The sequence below is a fragment of the Stenella coeruleoalba genome (assembly GCF_951394435.1).
Source record: "Stenella coeruleoalba genome assembly, chromosome: 7".
Taxonomy (NCBI): domain Eukaryota; kingdom Metazoa; phylum Chordata; class Mammalia; order Artiodactyla; family Delphinidae; genus Stenella; species Stenella coeruleoalba.
In genome coordinates this window covers 69,319,416-69,334,563 of record NC_137153.1, presented here as the reverse complement: position 1 = coordinate 69,334,563, position 15,148 = coordinate 69,319,416, and the positions used below count along the sequence as shown (strand labels likewise).

Here is a 15,148-nt window from a genome sequence, read left to right as displayed (position 1 = left end):
TACTGTTGTTCTCTTGTTTTCAAAATCCTGATAGCAACTAATATGCATTACACCTTAACATACCTAAAAACTGTTGATGATGTTGACTTTGGGCAATTACAGTTTGCTCAACAGATGTGCCTGTCTGTTGACCACTTCCTGTGAAACCATCTGCAACCCCATCCACTTTCTGCATAGGCTTGTACCTAAAAATATTAGATGGGAAAAAACAAATAAACCAAATTATTCCTTGCTTTTTTGTACTACACAAAACTCCCAAGGCATTCAATTTTGTTCTGTCTTCTTTAATGTCTTATGATAGTTGTAAGAGTTTCTTCCTTGACAGTCTCATAAAGTTAGGATGAAGAAATTTTTTAAATTGTAAAAAGGAAAAAGAAGGGGAGGGGCTTAGGAAGGGGACCCATTTTCGAAAATTCAGAAATTTAGCTAAGAATGAAAGTGTTATGAGGTATTTCTTTGGACAGCAGTAGCAAAGATGTCCATGATTATAGTTTTAATACACAGTTTGAACATAACTTTTAATGGCCAATGGATCAAGGGAGAAACATGTTAAATACATTGGGATGTTAATCTGAATTAAGATCTAGGACATTGGGCCTGAGAAATGTTAATGAATGGCTTTCATTTAATTTATATCTCCAAAATATGATTCAACCTACAAACTCTACCATACTGTTTTTCATATCACCTAAAGCCTCCCATGCATATCAACACATTCATCTCCTTTGACTCCTGTCCACATCTGCAAATACAAAGACCATAAGCATCAGCTTGCAGCAAAATGCATGCAAAAATCCATCTACAAACCTAGGTTATCAAATTTAAAAAATTAAAAGAATCAAAGTCAGCTACAATTATGTATTTATATTTAGGTCCTCGTTATACAAACTCATGAACGTTGCATACTGCTAAAATAGAGAAAATATGCTTCAGCAGCACGGGCAAGAAGGGAAAGACTGCTTGGGAGAGAAATACCGCATACAAAAAATGCATAGGTAAGTCTCCTAGGATAAGCAAATACAAAGTAAGAAATAAGCAGCAACTATAATTTCTCCTTTCTCTAAGATTTCATATTTTTCTTCATTTTAGAAATTAAAAAAACAGATAAACGCAAGAAAAAGTTAAAATCTACAATGAGCTTATTACCTAGATATATCATCATGCACGTTATGTTGTTTGTCCTTCCATTTTTTCCCATTTCTAATTATATTTATAAACAGAACCACCTAATATTCTCACCATCCAGATACTTGACTCGTACACTGATACCATAAGTTAGCTGTATCATTAATATGAAGTTACTGTAAGTAACAATGTCCCCACTACATGAACAAGATACACTCAAAGATGCCTGCACTCTGACAACAGATAGAAAATGAACGGACCTGGTGAAACACTGCACAAACTAACGCTGAGGTTGCCTTAGGAAATGATTCAATCTTGAATGTTATTAATTATGACTTAGATAAATGAAATTTCCACGAAAAACTGCAAAGTCACTCATAATGACATTTACATGTATTTCTTATGTGATAGCATCTCACAAAGAACTATATGAAAAGCAAAAATAAAGTTGGAAGATGAACAGGGTGAAAAAAGGGTACAACACACTCATTCTTGTTATCATTTTAGTGATGACCCTGTACCACCAAAATGGTGGTCATTATTTTCTCATGATATAAAAGAACTCAAACCTATTCTTTTCATTAATGGAAAAAAAAATCTGGAAGAACTCTTCAATTGGGGCCCCACCAAGAGAGAACACAAGGGTTAGTATTGTGACATGCTAGAAGTGCCATTTCTAAAAAATTGAATGTTTTCCTGATTTTTTTTTCCTCCTTAAAGAATCATCTTAGAGAGGCAAAAAAAAAAAAAATCTTTGTGAGGCAAGAACTTGGGGTACTTGTGTGGGGCAGCAGTTGCTAGCCAGTCTGTTCTAGAAGACCTGAATGATTTTACCTTTAGGGAATGTATTTAGGGATGCTTTTGTCCTCATTGATCCATTCCAGGTTTCATTTGATTTTAGCCTCCTTTTTTCAGCTGTGAAGTTTTATATCGCTAATAAAAGAGGCTAAAATTGTTTAACCATGTTTCTTCATTTACGTTAATGGAGTTTGGGGTTCATGGAGTTAATAAACAAAAGTGGTTAAAGGGATTTGAAATATTTACTCTGGAGAAGAGAAAAATGGAAGTATTTCCTATAGTCTTCAATCATATTAACTTTCAGTATAGGATGAGACAGTAATTATTAGACTTTGCCCAGCTATGCTTTATCCTGCACAGCATCTAATATACTACAGATGTTTAATAGGCACAAATATCAAGGACCGTAAAAGGATATGACATATATTCATCTTAGACTGACATATAGACATCTGACAGATGCTATGTCACTGTCTACTTGCACATAGTGCTTAGCAAGCCTGTAGTCTGCAAGCAAAATTATCCGCTTCCTTAGAAAGATGTAGACAGCAGCAGTTCCAAACGAGAAAGAGATTTTTTTAATAAGCACTCAAAGCCACAATACATAACAATTAATGTATGATTATGCTTAATAATAATGATATTGAGTGGGAAGGACTGATTAGAGGTACATTCTATTATACAGGAGATGGAAAATACATCAAGATTAGCTTGTAGAAGAAAAGGAAATAAGTTGATTAATTCTGGAGAAACTGTACAGGTCAGTACTTAAGAACAAATCTTAGGAGAGGTGAAGAAAAAAGAAAATACAGTCAGAATTGTAAAATGAGAGGTCTAATTCTAAGCTCAGAGTAAGGTCACAAAGTGAAAGATTGAATGCATTGGGCGAAGATGCACTATGTGTATCCATTCTTGCTTGCCTGGGTTAGCAAGAATAGGACCTCTACAAGCCAGAACCTTCCATTCTATCTCTTTAGAGAAAGGTGTGAAGACAAGTTTGGGAGGGCTTTGTGACATAAAGAATGACATCAGAAAGGGCAGGGATAGGGCTTATATAAAGAACAGTATTAGTGTTGGCCTATAAGTATAAGAGAGCTTCCAGGTAGTGCTGACTTTTGCTTTTCCTGCTTTAGGTAGTGGCATATCCACAGTGTATTGCCTGGCACTGTATTGATACTTAAAAGGAATCACCAGAAATTAGAAATACTGAACTGAGGAAAGCTAGATGTTCCTTTTCCTGATGTCCTGTCTAAGGAAAACATCCTATCCCTGCCATTACCTCAGGCACACTATAAATAAGCTAAGCAAATAATTGTGGTAACTGACTCTTCTGGAAGAAACAGTTCTAGATGATATTATGTTAGGTTTTGAAACCGAATTGTATATCAGTATCTGGGTAGATTTCAAAAAAAAATTCAAATGCTTGGCTCACCCTAGATCTACCGAACAAAATCTTTGAGAATGGGGATTAGGAATTTATTATTTTAACTAGCTTCTAATGTACTTCTTAAGTAGCCTGCACAGAACTAGACCACAGGAGCTTCTTGGACCAATAATAAATTCCTTCAGCCCAATTGTAGAAATACAATTTTAACATTAGAGAAAAGTCATTTTTTATAAAATAAGTCATTTTTCAATTTTTCAATAAACTACATTTGGAATGTAAATAACTATCTCTGAATGGATGGTGGATGAATGAATGAATGTATGAATGAATGCTCAAGGTACCACTTCATTTTATCACACCATCAATTGATCTTAACATATAGCAAATCTATTTAACAAATATTTATTGAATATTTACTATGGGTAAAGTATTGTAGGGGCATGACTTTGAAAAGGCTGTGTATAAATGGAATTTTTCCAGGATGTTTTTTAATATTCCATTGACTTACATGATAATCCAACATTATCTTAGCTCTGATTGAATTTCAAGTGACTTTTTAACATTGAAACACAGCTTTCAGATTTCCTATCTCTCTCTTTTTTAACAGAAATTAATCACTATTTAAATACTAAATTGTAAAAAAAAGATATGTTTTCTACTGAAAAAAATTCTTTGTTGAATCTTTTAAAAAACTGAACTCTTTAGTATTTAAGAATTCTCTGCTTTTACTCCCATTTATTTTACAAATTCATTGTTTTAGAATAGGTTTTCTTATAGTAGATTCTTAGTGCTCTTGAGCTGTATGTGCTCTGAGAAAGACCTGTACTACATCAAATGAAGAAACAGCTCTTGGTTTCAAAATTAGTTAACAGGCAAATGATAATTTTAACAGCTTGCAACTCCCTGGGCAATCAAAGCTAAAGTTGTTAATGATTAAGAAATCAAAGAAACTCTAATACTTTAATAGCTGAGCGTATGCATGAAACCTGTCACTAACACAGAAACTTGGAAAATTATTAGGAATCTTCCCCCATGGGGTTAGTCATAGCTGTTATTTAGAACTTGGACAGCTGTAACTCTACTGTAAAATAATATCTAATTCTGTCAATAATCTCACACATAAAGACACTGAAGGAGTCCAATGGAAGGCAAAGAATGGTATATAGTTACCATCACATTCAACTAACAGTAGCAGGTGGAAGGATTTTCAACAGACTAAATGAAACATTTGTAAAACTACCTTTGAATCAGGTGAAAAATGCACATGAAAGATGCAAAATCTGAGCTGTATAGGCATTTAGAGTCATTATTATGTTTATAAGTCTAGAAGGTACACAATCATTTGATTTGCATGATAATCGGGACAAAAGGTTAAAATTTTCTACTGGAATCTTGAGATTCTCTTTGGAAAAATTGTCCCAGAAAAGTTTTAGATGATTTGAGGTCTGAAATGAACTAAATGATATAAACATGAACAGATCAGAAGAAAATAATGTTGAGTGCCATCTTTTCAGAATAGTAATGAACTCCTTGATGTCACACTGAATACTTCTATATCTAAACAACTTCTAACATCAACCCTGCTGGTTAATGATAGTTATTACATCTCTTCAATCCTTGTTGGTGGCTCTCATAGTATTTGTCTTGTCATTAGCTCTACATCTATGGTTGGGAAAGGATAGGAGGAAAAATTAAATTCAAATGGGGGTATTTGTATCAATTGCATCAGTTTTAGTAGGAAATGTGGGAGAGGTAGGAAAGGGAAGAGGCTGAAGCTGCTGGCTGAAATAAAAGTCTATGGATCATTCATTCATTTCACAAATGACAATGTGCTTACTGCTCTCCTAGGTGTTGAAAGAGGCAAATAAGATTCCCTTATCTCATGAATTTCTTCATTGAGTTCTCCTAGCATAGGTAATTTAGGGTTAACTGTGTAGAACTGATATATTCTTGCTACAAATATGTATGACACCTTTAGGATACTTCTTTTGTCTACAGCTGGTCCTTTCTGTTAAACTGATCCTACAGGAATGTTCTCACTCTTCCTTTATTTGGAGAATGACAACCTGACTCCACCTGATGTCAAGACAGCAACAAAAACGGAAAAAAAGGCATCTGAAGCTCTATCTAGGAAAAAATAAATTAGCTTCTTGCATACAGTAAAATTAAATGAGCCTCAGTTTCTGTATCAGTAGATAATGATATAATTGCCAAATGAGATCTTGCACATAAAGTGCTTATTGATGAACAATTTACAAGTTCAATAAATATTCATCAGAAGGATAAGTGGGGACTGTTAGTAGTAACAAACTTTACATGAATGACTATACTTAATAATTACTGAATGTGATTATTTATGATTCTCCCATCTTCAATGGAAAATATATTTACAGCAAGGACTTGCTGCAGTGGTAGTGAACATTAAATACCTCAGTGCCAAGATTCCTTGTTTGTCTCCTAAAAGCCAAATGCAGATACATGATCATCCTCCCACTAAAGACTCCTACCCTCCTGCCACCCTCAGCTGCCTCAGAGCAATTTACCAGCCCTAGACGCTTATCTCTGTAATGACCCCAGGGAATTTATGGCCAGGAGAGGAATTGTAAACTATTAACATCAATCACAGTTGGAAACCACAGGCCTGGAGGTACAAAGAAATGGAAGCCAAACTTGCCCATTGCCAGGCTTCATTCTTCTCCAAAACAGCCTTATTCTTAAAGAAATACTTTCTAAAGAAATATTTTCTCTAGTGCATATAGTATAATAATGATAATAATTATTATTTTATCCTATCACTTGGATATTTCGGTTATAAAGTCCTTTATTTCCACTTGAACCTCAAAAAAATCTTTGAGGTAGTCTATTATTATTTCCATTTTGCAGATGAAGAAACTGAGGTTCAGTGAAGTTCAGTCACACACACTGAAGTGCCAAAGCAGCCTGTATTCAAATCCCTATTTCCCACCTTTAAATATAAGGTTCATTCCACTAATCTATGAAACTATATTAAGAAAGGTCTTCAAATGACAAAGGTTCTTGTCCTCACTCCTTAGGAACACGCATGCTTTCACATCTGTCTACAGCCAACTAGCCTTGCTGTCCCATCTTTCCAATGGCCTCTATTTTCCTCTCCTCAGTGCCACAAAGGTTTCTTCTTTCACAGAATCCAATTCCTATGAAAAGACCATTCACAGAGGCAGAAAGTGGCACATTTCCTCACTTATTTAGGACATACTCAAGTGTGATTTTCCCCTTAAATTTTATTACATGTGCACGTTTCTCTTTGGGTTATATTACCTCTTGAAGGACGGAATTCTTATAAGAACAAAGACAAGAGGACTGGTTTCTTGTCCTGGTTTCTATATTACCGTGGATACATTATCTATCCTTTATGGACTTCGGTTTTCTCATCAAGAGGATGAGGTGCGCTAGGTGACCTCCCCCTTCCAGCTCTAACTTCTATGATTCTGTGAATTCTCTTTTAGTTGTGATGGACATATTCTATATGCAACCATTGATTGTTAGTATTTGTTGAAGGAATGATATATGCAGTTTAATACTTTGAGAATGGCCACTGGGATCAAACACAGCCAAGCACATTGTCAAACACACTTGGCTCTATTCCACCACTTTTGCTACTAGGATTTGGAAGAATAGCTGACATACATGTGCCAACACTCTCTGAGTGCTTCTTTTAAATATTAGAAATAAACTGCTGCAAACATTTTTACTTAGTTTGTAAAGCTGAAAATTACTCATCTCCTTTTTGCTCTATAATAACCTAATTTATTTATTGTCTAAATTAGGGTAAGCAAATTAGTCCATAAGTGAATTTCCTTGAAAACTGAAGACTACCTCATTTAAGTGCAGAAGTTATTTTCACATGAAATATTTTCAACAGAAGGTATTAAAAGAAACCAACTATTACACATTCTCCTGTTTCCTTAACCAGGGTAGTTAACCTCTTCTTGATTACCTATAATGTCATCAACATGCCAAATAGTTATTACACTGTGTTAGACTAGATTTTAGCCACTATAGTGATACTTAAAGGGCCTACTGGAATGCCTAGGTCTATGTGTCCTTCCACTGAATGTATACAGACTGCTGAGCTGAGTAACCCAAAAGTGAATCGAAGACCCTAGTCTACTTATATTTCCTCCTGCCAGCTGTTATATCTCATGATTGCCTATGAATCAAGTGGGCTCTAATCTGCTCCTTTATTTTAGGTAAATGACTTGAGGATGGCTTCATCTTTTCAATTAAGCTAAACTAAGGGCTCTGTGACATCTGTTTTACAGTCAGAAGCTGTTTCCATTTATTTCCAGACTCATGGTTATGTTCCCATATGGTGGTGTTGCTGGGAATCTGATTTGTAGATAAGGGGAAATTTCCTCTACTACCCTATCAAAGCTTCAAATGAGACATCGTATGTAAAGGAGCTCTAAAAATTATAAAGCTATGCAAAACAATAACCATCATTAATGCTACAACTACAATGATTCCAAACTTATCAGAAAAAATGTACAAATTTTTATTTGATAAAATAATCACTGCATATAATTGAATTTTCTTACTACAGGAACAGGTGAAGCATGTACATTTATACTATGGAAGATGTGCACATATAGATGTATACAAAAAACCTTGAGGCATTTAAACAATTTGAATATTCCAAAATATTAAATACTAGTATAAAATATTTTAAACCTTTCAAATGTCACTTGTACTTTAACAGGAGAATGGCAGGCTCTTCTTATGTGAAATTTAATATATTCAGTAGAATCATTTGAGTTTTGGAATCACCTTATTTTATAAGCCATAAAACAAACAGTACAATGAGTCCCTTTTTCATCGTTTTCAACAAATACTCTTAACCCTTGAATCCAGACTCAGGAAGAGACACTTTTCCTCTCCTGTCCAAGTGTTTCCTCTAAATGCGGTAACGGGCTTCACTTAAGGCCTATCAATGTTGCCAGTGATATAATCCTTCAAAGAGACAACAGAAACCTCCCTCTGTCCTAATCCCAGTGAGGGGTTGGTGAAGTTGATAACACTAACAATTCAAGCAGTTATCCAAGACACCATTCCAAGAGCAACTGTCCATAATCCAAAATTGTACCATTAAAAAACAACAACAACAAATTAAAGGAAGTTTCAGTACTTTGGTTCTCTAACATTCTTATTTCATAAGAAAGCTAACACTATAAGAAACTAAAGTCGGTACAATTTATGAATATTACCGAGAATTTTATATCACTTTTTAAATACAACCATATTATGTCTAATTCTAAAAGCAATAATTACTATACTTATATTGCAGGGTTTTCATGGCTCATCAATCTTTATCGCCCTGAAATCTGTTTCATAAGGAGACCTTTGTAATTCCTCGGTCTTGCTTACCTAACCCAGGCTTTGTATAAAGAATGTCTCTTGAAGGTTTCCATTTCCATGAAAACTTGCTAGGATTCTTTGCAGTGAAATCACTGGACGAAGTGAGTTTCAGCTGTCTTGAGTGCAATTTACCAAGGTATTGTTCATATTTAAGTTTGAGTATATATTATTTTTGAATTAATCTTTTTTTTCTTTATTGCACCAACATCTCCAATGTGTAGTACTGCTATGCATGAGCGCAGAGACCACACCAGAAAGTAAAAGCTAGGGTATTGCCACTAACAGGTGGAAACAATAATGGTCTCAGGACAACAACAGTTTATTCCAATTCACACAAACTCTGTCTCCAACTATACAAGGGACTGTTTTATGGCTTTTTTCCCCAGATCCCTTCTTAGTATATTTCACTGACTATACCTCAAAAAACAGGAATCAGCAATTTAAAAAATAAGTTTGAGAAAACATAATAATTTATATAATAGCCAATCTTGAACTGACTCTTCAGTCTTGAATACTCTCACTAGAAATTATGACTGTGTTAAAGCCACTTAACAAGTGTCTTTATTTCCAGTCTCTTCCCACTAAATATGTCTTGCCCCAAATCAAAAAGTAATCTCTCTAGAAAAAATGTGAAAGTGTCATTGTTTTGCTTGGAAGCAAGTCTTTGAAGACTTGCACAGTATCTAAGCACAAAGAACAAACTCATTAGCTTCATATACAACCAAATCCCTTCATCTCTGATCCAAACTACTTTTAAAATCTCATCTCCCATTAAAGTACCCAATCTTCTTCTCAATTCTTCTCCTGCAATATCAACCTCACCAGATCAGAGTGCATTCACCAAAGACGTCATGGACCCTCTCGGTGGTGATTTCGTTTACATTCCCTCTGCCTGAATGTTCCTCTCTTTTTCTGATCCCTCTAATTCCCTACTCAAATAGCACTTTCTTTGTGAAACTTCCCAATCCTCCCTCTCCCAGACTTTGCTGAAATAGTTCAGCAAAGTACTCCAATAGTTCCTTGACCAAAGCTTTGTTTTAGCATTTCTTAGGTTGTATTACTTAAAAAAAAAATTCCCATGTGCCTTCTCATCTAATTTCTTAACTCCTCAAAGGTAAGGACCGTGTCTTATCTCTGCACACAGGCCTAGCACATGGTAGAGACTCAATTGGTGCTTGCTGACTAAATAGATAAAGGACTACTGTGTGATATACTTTTTTCTCCAGCAGCTACTTGGAACTAAGGCTTCTGATTAAGCTAGTATGATGTGCAGGAGATCTCACCATGGTGACTCACCATCCCAGATCAATGGCTTAGGGAGACTGATCAATGGATTAGGCCAACTGCACCAGGTGCAGTCCTCCTTTCTCCTACCTAATTTTGCATGTTCAATTGAAAAGAAAAACTGTAGCTACTGTCATGGTTGAGCTATACTGGTAAAGAGGGAAAGATTTTTCACTTTACTCCAAACTGTGATATAAGTCACAGGAGACAGAAGGCCCGTGGCTATGTAGCAGCATTATGGGCTTGTACAAATCATTTAACCTCTCTGGGATTTATCTGAAAAAACAGGGGTCTTCATGCTTTGACTGCCACAAGGCTGAGGGGCCAGACTAGACTGATGTATTTTTCAATTCTAAGATCTATGATTCTATTCATCCATCCATTCATCCATCCATCCATCCATTCATGAATGCTTAAGATCTCTTATAGCTCTAGTATCTACAATTATACATCTAGAAAAGCTGGAGTCAAAGAAAATGTAAGATGTCCCAAACATTCTGCAAGAATTTATACTGTCAAAAAGAATGACCTGCAGGATATGCAGATTAACAAGTAAGAAGCTCATGAATACTGACAAGTTTCTCCAGATGCTCCTTACAGTTTGTGTTTAGTTTCCTTATCTGAATAGTTTGGGATGTCACATTTACTTAAAGGCGACAAACACGCTGTCTGACAAGTAATTGTGAAAGATTTGGAAAATAGAATGAAATTCTAAATCATATTTGAGAACTGTCTGTAGTGAAAGTATACCAGCAATAGCGACATTCTTGCACACTTAGGTATTTGTTCTGCTTGTTCAGAAATAAGGAGATAGAACATCTAAAGAAATACATAGCTTTGACATGTCAATGATAATTCCAGAGTCTACCTTTGTTTCTGTTGCATGGGTTGTTGTCTCATAGCCATATACTGCATGTCTTCTTGCAGACGATTAAGAGGGGAATCTGGCTTGACACGAATCCCATAGTAATGGTACTTGGAGTTTCCTCTTCATAAAAGAACAATAAACAGAGACACAAAAAGTCAGTCAAGTCAATATTAATCATACAGGATGTCCATTTAATTTCATATTTGGAAAAATTAGATAAAGGCAAAATATTGATGTTATATATTTATGATTTACCTGTTCTGGACACCTGTATATTTTTATGGTGGCTACATTTGAAGAATCAAATTAAGATTCTGAATCAATCAATTCAAGGCCCTAAGAAAAATTTTTCCTTATAAACTTTTGCTTAAATATTAGTCAGAATCCATTTGCTCGATTTAAGTTACATTTTATTTTCAACTTTATATTTTAACTATAATTTAGAAGATTAGATTAACAGGATATTCATTAACAGGATAAAGGGTTGCACACTAACTAGGAATTTATTATCAAATGGTTATGCAGAACAAAGAGAAAAAAATCTTAATTCTACTGTCTTGGAGAAGTCCTGTATTTTTCTAATTCTATTACTGCAGGGATGATTAAGATAACTTCACTGATACAAGATGTTGTGAAGTCTATTATTTAATATTTTGAAACCTAAAAAAGAAGCAGGCATTTAATCTACTGATTTCAAAGCATATTTTATTAGTCTCTGTTTTTGTGGATTCATATCAGTTTTTCAAGCTGAATAAGATGTGTCACAACAGACATGGGGAAATTTCTCGGTGAAAATGGCAAATTTCCACCTAGATAAAAAATGTCACAACTTCCTCATGTTCATGAGAAAGACCATATTTGTTATTAGAAATGACAAAGTTTTACTCTGAATGAAATTTGCAAATTCTTGCAAAAATAACATTTTAAACATGTAAATTTTTGCAAAGAGAAAATAGTAGTTTTTCTCAAGTCTATATATAGCAAGACATCCGTGTTCTTTCCAACTTTTTCTTTCATTTACAAGAAGAAATGCAAGTGGAGTGTGGATTCAATATTTTATATAAAAATAAAACAGAATTTTACTTCCAAGATTGAAGAACACACGTTAGATGAATCCTATATATTTGAAAAGACATTAAAATCTATTATATAAATAATATTGCTAGTTTAAAAAACATAGGGCATTTGAATACCTACATAGTTTCAGCAAAATAAACCAGTATGAAAACTTAATGCCTTCCACTTGCAGACATTAGATCTTGCCTCCAAGATCCACTGTAGAATACAGCAAAAAACAAAAACAAAAAATACCAGAAACTGTTCCCATACAAACTGGAGAACAGGAGGGAGTAGCCAATGACAAAGATACAAAGTAAAATCACATCTCTCTTGTGAGACCCCAAAATACACGAAGTACCTAGTTTCTCTCCAGTTTCCTATAAATTGGAATCTTGGATGGGTTGGAGGAGAGGCGGTTCTTTCTATTCCACTGAAGATGGTTGGGGGAAATCAGTATGTTCCATGGTCTTCTTTGTTTAAACTTAATTTGGAGATGGGATGTAACAAAAGCTACCTTTTGATTTACCTTTGTTTAGAAACATGGTGATATTACTTATCTTTTACTTAGCTCCAGAAACTTGAGCAGAAGTTTGGTTCTGGTTTTAATGAATTCACCAGATAATCTTATCGATGGATAAATAACAGTTTATGGTTTACTTAAAAAAAAAAATCTCAGTTGGTTTCCTCATGATTTATACTGCTTTTCTTTCTGTTCCCTGAGTGAGGAGTAGAATGAATGCTAACACAGTTTCCATGGTAGAAAGAACCTCTGGCACTTCACCCCTATCATTGTCAGTTTTTCTACATTAGAGTTCTGCTAGCTTCATAACACAGTATTTGTTCAAACTTTCTCCCTAGGATTTCTTTTCTCCTTATTCTTCTAGGCTTTGTTTTCCATCTCTAATTACAAGACTACATACAATTTTAAAAGGAACAGGATACACAATTGCTACATAGTGAGAGGGGGAAGTAAAGAACATCAGAAAGAAAAAGCTGCAATATTGCAATATGTACTTATAGAGTATAGAGTATGGATTCTACTCATTCACAAACCCAAACAACCCCAGTTTTGTCCGTTTCTATTTTAAAGATGTGTTTCAAGGTTTGAATGGAGCCTCAAAATAGGATCCATTGAAATCCCTTTCAGTAACAAAACGGGCACAACAATACAGCTATTACAATGCTGAATAAAGTCCAGAGATTCAAAATATTGGCACAGTATGCATAACTACTGAGCCATCAGCTAGGATATAGTAGGTTAGGTCCCCAAATAATGATTTTCCTGGTTCTAGGGAAAAAAATACTAGCGAAACAAGGTTTTTTCAAGGAACTGGGAGCTAGTTCCTTTACTCCAAATAAACAATCATATTCTTCAGTTTAAAATATACTATCCTTTCAAGTACAGATAGAAGAAAATACATTTATGAGAGAACCGAACCTCCAGCAATCTGAAAGCTGTACAATCACTTAATATTCACACTTTGACTACATATAGACCTTGTAAATATCATAAAATGGCCACACTCCTTTTTTTTTGTATAAATTTATAGTGAAGTCAATTACTGAGGCTGTTTATTTTATTAAGAATATTTAAAAAGCTTTACTAGAATACTATGAGGCTGTGACTTATAACTCATTAAAGGTATATCATCTGTCATATACAGTATAGGATCTTTATTTTTATACTTCTAAATATGGATTTTATAAGATTTAGGAAATCAAAAACATCCATATCATTCTGCTCAGCTATTCAAAATATTTGTTATGATAACTTGTAAAAATTATAGCAAGGCAAAAATGAAGCTCTATAGTTCTAAGTATTATTTTCAGCATATTTTGATTAGTAAAAACACTCATATCTATTTACAAAGGAAGGAAACAGAGAAAGTAAGTCTTCTTCACATTACTAGTTTCTCTGCAATGGAACTATACTATATTTTTACTTCCATAGATGCATGGCTTCACAATCAAGAGTTTTAAAAAGGCCAATAAGAAGTTAAAAAGGACCAGGTCATTAACTGAGAGCTTCAAACACCTCAAATCTGCAAGTTCACTAAATTATTTTTAATTGGTCTCCAGAAATGAAATGAAAAACTCAGCTTTAATTTTTACTCTATTCAAATAGAGGAGTTTTTTATAAAGACATTTCAATGTAATTTTGCAAGTCAAGAGATACACAGTTTTCCACTTAACTTTGTCACTTTACTCATCATCTTTAGTACAGTTATTCTTCAAAAGAGAAGATAGTGATATATACTAATTTTTAAAGTATCATATATAAATCTTCCATTAATAGCTTGGTCTGCTCATTTCTATGTGATTTGAGAATCAGTTTTTCTCAAAGCTTTGTTTACTCTGTTGATGTTTAGTAGGACAATGCATCATACTGGAATGGCAGTTTTCAGTGAATAATGACCTTTCCTTTTCCTGGGGGATTTTATAAACTGAGCTTTCTTTAGTTTTTCTTTATATGTTATCTGTAATCAAGTACTTTTGCCCAAACAATATACTGAACTATATTGTTTAAAGCTATAGTTTAAAAAAGAGAGATTAGTTTATGATATTATTTTTAGTACTAACCTGGTTCCCAATCTCCTGGTTCGTAGCCCCATAAAAATTGACCTTATAAGTTTTCCAAAAGAAGCAGCATTGACTGGGTCCAGTTTGTGTTCCTGACAGTGTCGTAGGTAGTGGTTGTAAAGAGTGCTTCTGGGAAGGCTCACTCCTTCTGCTGTCTCGTAATTGTCCAACAGCCACTGGAGCTAGTATAAACAAGACAGGGTAAACACAGAGAAACCAAATCATTCACCAAAATGTCTCTAAGACACTGCAACTGTAATACACAGAAACACTCAGAAGATCTTCCTCAAGCCATGTAATAGGTAAACTGTTGTAATTCAGAGGACTGTGTAATCTGACTTTGAAAACTCTCAGAAGTGTAAATAGCTGACCGTCATTTATTGACCACAGACCATGTCCATTCCTTCAAACATTCAAGCACATATAAAGACATACTAATTTTCCTTGTATTGATTGCTATTTTGGAGACAAATACCTTTTCAAGGAACTCAAATAATACCATTAACTGGTTATAAATATAATTTATAATTGTACAGAAAAAAAACATGTTACCAAGCCTGGCAGCATGGCACATAATATGTCGTTAGTGTTGGTTTGTTACAACACATGAACAGCAGGCTGCCTTGTATAATTATTTACACTAAGGTTCTATT

The 15,148-nt window shown here is 34.4% G+C and overlaps 1 protein-coding gene across 17 annotated transcripts in view; it reads right to left on the bottom strand.

Moving 5' to 3' along the window:
- Positions 1-15,148, bottom strand: part of RFX3 (regulatory factor X3) — a 289,212-nt gene that overhangs the window by 53,014 nt on the left and 221,050 nt on the right. For all 17 annotated transcript variants that reach the window (XM_079927662.1, XM_079927671.1, XM_079927672.1 and 14 more), the window contains 3 exons: positions 14,496-14,677; positions 10,857-10,976; positions 64-185 (listed from right to left, as the gene is read on the bottom strand). In XM_079927662.1, coding sequence (XP_079783788.1) covers positions 64-185; positions 10,857-10,976; positions 14,496-14,677 — 424 coding nt within the window. The remainder of the gene's footprint in view (positions 1-63; positions 186-10,856; positions 10,977-14,495; positions 14,678-15,148) is intronic.